The 4,050-nt window shown below is 39.8% G+C and overlaps 1 protein-coding gene across 4 annotated transcripts in view; it reads left to right on the top strand.

Moving 5' to 3' along the window:
* MAP3K20 (mitogen-activated protein kinase kinase kinase 20) overlaps positions 1-4,050 on the top strand; it is a 195,088-nt gene that overhangs the window by 13,539 nt on the left and 177,499 nt on the right. For 3 of the 4 annotated variants that reach the window (XM_017538234.1, XM_017538235.2, XM_017538236.2), the window contains exon 2: positions 1,437-1,629. In XM_017538234.1, coding sequence (XP_017393723.1) covers positions 1,471-1,629 — 159 coding nt within the window. In that variant the 5' untranslated portion in view covers positions 1,437-1,470. Of the gene's footprint in view, positions 1-1,066; positions 1,267-1,436; positions 1,630-4,050 lie in introns of those variants that run through there. The other variant, XM_017538233.2, reaches the window with a different exon arrangement.

The following is a 4,050-nucleotide window of genomic DNA, read 5'->3' on the forward strand; positions in this document are numbered from 1 at the left end:
GCTGGAGTACAGTGGTGCTATCTTAGCTCACTGCAACCTCCACCTCCTGGGACCAGGCAATTCTCATGTCTCAGCTTCCCAAGTAGCTGGAATTGCAGGTGCCCACCACCACACCCAGCTAATTTTTGTATTTTTAGTAGAGACAGGGTTTCACCATGTTGACCATGCCGGTCTCGAACTCCTGACCTCAAATGATTCACCTGCCCTGGCCTCCCAAAGTGCTGGGATTACAGGTGTGAGCCACCATGCTCAACCTAGTCATTGTGGTCCTTTAAGTTTTCCTGATGCTAGAAGTTTCTCTGCTTTAAAAAAACAAACCAAAAAAAAGAAAAAAAAAAAAAAAAAAAAAAATAAAAAAAAAAAAAAAAAAAAAAAAAAAAAAAAAAAAAAAAACCAAAACTTTTATGACATTCACAATTATGAGGAGCCTAGGCCAGATGTTTTGTAGAATGTCCTAGAAATATAGATTTGTCTTTTTGGTCCCTCATTATAAGGTTCTGGTTTACACTTTTTGCAAGAATATGTGCGCAAATTTCTTTTATCCACCATTTTAAAACTTTTTATGGAGGCTCAAAATTTTAGCCCAATTTTCATCCAGTTTTTGTGTTTGTGAGTCTTGCTAATCTGTGGTTTGGCATAGGGTGTTAAGAATGGCCACTTACCTGGAGAATAGTAGAACTCCTTAGACCCTGGGAAAGATCACTATAATAATCTCTGGGAGGGGTAATACGTTTCTCTGGAAACAAGCATAATATTTTTTAACGTCCTTGGCAGTATTCTTTGGATGACTTAATATATTGTAATCAAGGACAAATTTTTCTACTCTTCAGTTAAGTTTTGTTACAGTATGCAGTCAGGGAGCAAACACTTTGCCAGCTTTTCTGTCATCCCTAAGCTGAAAGTTTGTTTTTGGAGTCGAAACATTGAGTGTGTGTTCCGTTTGCAGCCCTGCGGCTGTCCTTGTGCCAGGATGCTCAGTGGCTTAGGTTGTGTATATTTTGTGTGAAGGGAGTGCAGCGTGGAGAGGTGGTGTGCCTCAGATGCCAGCGGAGCGATGCAAGCTTGCCATGGAAAGCATGCTTCCCGTCCGTCAGGGCTCCCTGATAGGAGACCTGGTGACACAGTAGCCTTTCCGCAGAGCTCCCCGGGACGTGTAGGAAGGGCTGCTGCAGGTTTTGTCTGGGGGAAATCTGAGCCATTTCTCTGTGGACAGCTGTGTTTCAAAGTCTGGGCAGGTTGCTGTTGAATTTTGCGTGGGCTGCCAGGGTGAGTGTTTTCATTTCGATGTTTATAATCTTGCTTTTCTTCTTCCTAAGTCACCATGACTTTCTGGAAATCTCACAGGACTCGTTTGTTACATATTATCTAAAGTAGAATCCAAAGGATTTAGCCTAATAGATTTGTAATTCAATTTTTCTTTTTCTTTCTTTCTGCAGATTTTGTGGAAGTATAATACTTTGTCATTATGAGATGTCGTCTCTCGGTGCCTCCTTCGTGCAAATTAAATTTGATGACTTGCAGTTTTTTGAAAATTGCGGTGGAGGAAGTTTCGGGAGTGTTTATCGAGCCAAATGGATATCACAGGACAAAGAGGTGGCTGTAAAGAAGCTCCTCAAAATAGAGAAAGAGGTAAGGTCTTTTCCTGCTGACAGAAACAGTCACGATACCACTTATGTAAGCTTTTCAACCTCGAGTTAGAGGATCACAGGGCTGCAAGGGACCTAGCAAGGCCTTTGGGGCTGATCCTCTAGGCCGTTTCCCAATTTCCATTCTGGGAGCCCCATAAATAGAAATTATTGCAGCATGTGCTTTAGGGGTGAGTTCTACTAGGGGTCAGCTGAAGTAAGAGGATTTCTTTCCAGGGCATGAAAGACCAAATGTTCTCTGAGCTCTGCTAGAGGCAGAGGTGAGATTTCAGACCTTCCCAGGGTTCAAGCTCTTCTCTTCCCTTGGGCAACGAGAGGGGTCGGTAAAGAGTAATGTGTAGCGTTTTCATACCCATTCCATTTTCCCTGCTTGAACTTCTGGTCATCAGCAGTTGTGTTTTAAAAGATAAAAAGCACTATTTTTTAAGTGAAATATGCAATACCTGTGTCTTGGATTTCGCCTCTGCTTAAGGCTAACAGTGGGCTTCGTATTTTATAGAATTAATAGGAGCCAGACAGAAAGCTGCTCTCCTGGTAAAATCAGAAAAGGGTCTTAGCTTTCAGAGTCTAGGATTTGTGCTCATCCTAGATGAGCTCAGAGCTCTGAGACCTTTCATCTTTCTCAGGAATGAGATACGGCATGGTTGTCACATTCACTTTGGTACTTTGAGAATAAAACTACTTGCAGAGCTGACCTGCGGGGACTCCGCAGCATTGATTACTTCAGTAGCGACTCTCTGGAGCTGGTTTTGGTCATTTCTATTTACATCCTGTTTTTGGCTAATTATTGTTCAGTATCTTTTCAAGTGAACTTTCCCATAAATATCCTTTAATCTCCCTGGATGATTTCATTTTTTTCGTTAACTGCTGCCAGTGATTCGTGGCAATTGATTAGAGAAGGAAACGCAAATGGTAGCACTTTGTGGGTTTGCTCCCAGCAGTGCTGTGTAATTGTGTGATCATCAGCTAGCTGTGTTTCCAGTTGTTGAAGCCAGGTCAGAAGGACTAAGATATCTCTGCCTTAGGGTATTGGTGGGTTTTTGAAAGGCATTAAGAAATGAGGGCTGTTAAAGCCCATCCAGAAAGGTACAGGGTATAAGATAGTTACTTTTCCTTTCCCCCGTTTCTAGATCAACAAAAATTTTTAATGATAGCCAAGTAATAAAACCATGTCTTACCTTGGACTGAACCTAGTCCTTTTAGCTGGTCAATTCATGAAGTCCTTTATGGGAAGCATTATTGTCTCCATTTTATCCATTGGAAAATAGAGCTTTGAGAAATGTATTAAGCTGCCTCAGGAGGGGCAAATGAAATACAGGAGGCCAGAACCCCTGCTCTTTAGTTTTTAACTCTGAAACCTCTAATTGACCAGGTACGAAGAGAAAACTAAACCAGCTCCATCCATTTACAGAGTTATTTATAAATATGCTAATATTTTAAAGTTTTGGATTGTACAACTTTAGCATAAGGAACATGTTCTTACACAATTATTGGATGTGAGAAAGATTTTATGAGACATGAAACAGATTTTGATAGGAAAATATGAATTGTAACCCATTTACTCCAACACGCCCTTCCCAAGCATACGTACATAATACCTTTTCTTCTGTTCTTGGGAGAGCCAGGAAAGTGACATGGGAAAGTACCGGAGTGAAAGCAAGAATTGGAAACTGCCAGATCCTGCTTTTTTGCAGATATTTAACCTGAATGTAGATAATGCTGAAATTGAGTGGATTCCAGTACACTGCAAGAGCACAACTCATAAACCTGCAAGTAGGAAAAACAAAACCCCCACTTCTGCTTTGGGGCTTAGTCAGTGATTGTGAGTGATAAAGAGAAAGAGCAAATTATGGCAAAGCACCCCCATTTGTACTGGATCAGCATGAATTTAAGATGTAAGGAGTTACGGCAAGGGTTGGCAGTTACTAGCAAGGAAATATACATTTCTTACATAAATAATTGCTCTGCTTTATGAAATGTGTGTGGCTTCTAACTAGGTGTTTTCTGAGTGGTAAGATAAAGGCAGTAAGCCCTGAATTTTTTCCAAATTTATATATCCAGTTCCATGTCAGTTGGTTGTTTTTTGCCAATGAGTTTTAGGAGCAGTGGAACATTTAATAAAACATTTGCAACTCATTTCACGTGACTCTTTAAGAGCAACTTAATATTAGACTAAATATATGTTCTATGAACTTAGGGAAATATGGAGAAAATATATACCAAACTCTTTAACTGTGTTTATGTGAGAGGACAAAGGAAGACTATTTACTTTCACTTTATTTGCAGGCCTCTAGTGTAGTGAGTATGTATTACTTCTCTGTTTTAGTGAGTATAATATTACTTTATTTAAAAACAAAAAAGGAAGACTGTATTTACTTAAAATCTTTTTTTTTTTTTTTTTTTT

Source organism: Cebus imitator, unplaced genomic scaffold (genome assembly GCF_001604975.1).
Source record: "Cebus imitator isolate Cc_AM_T3 unplaced genomic scaffold, Cebus_imitator-1.0 Scaffold110, whole genome shotgun sequence".
Lineage (NCBI taxonomy): Eukaryota > Metazoa > Chordata > Mammalia > Primates > Cebidae > Cebus > Cebus imitator.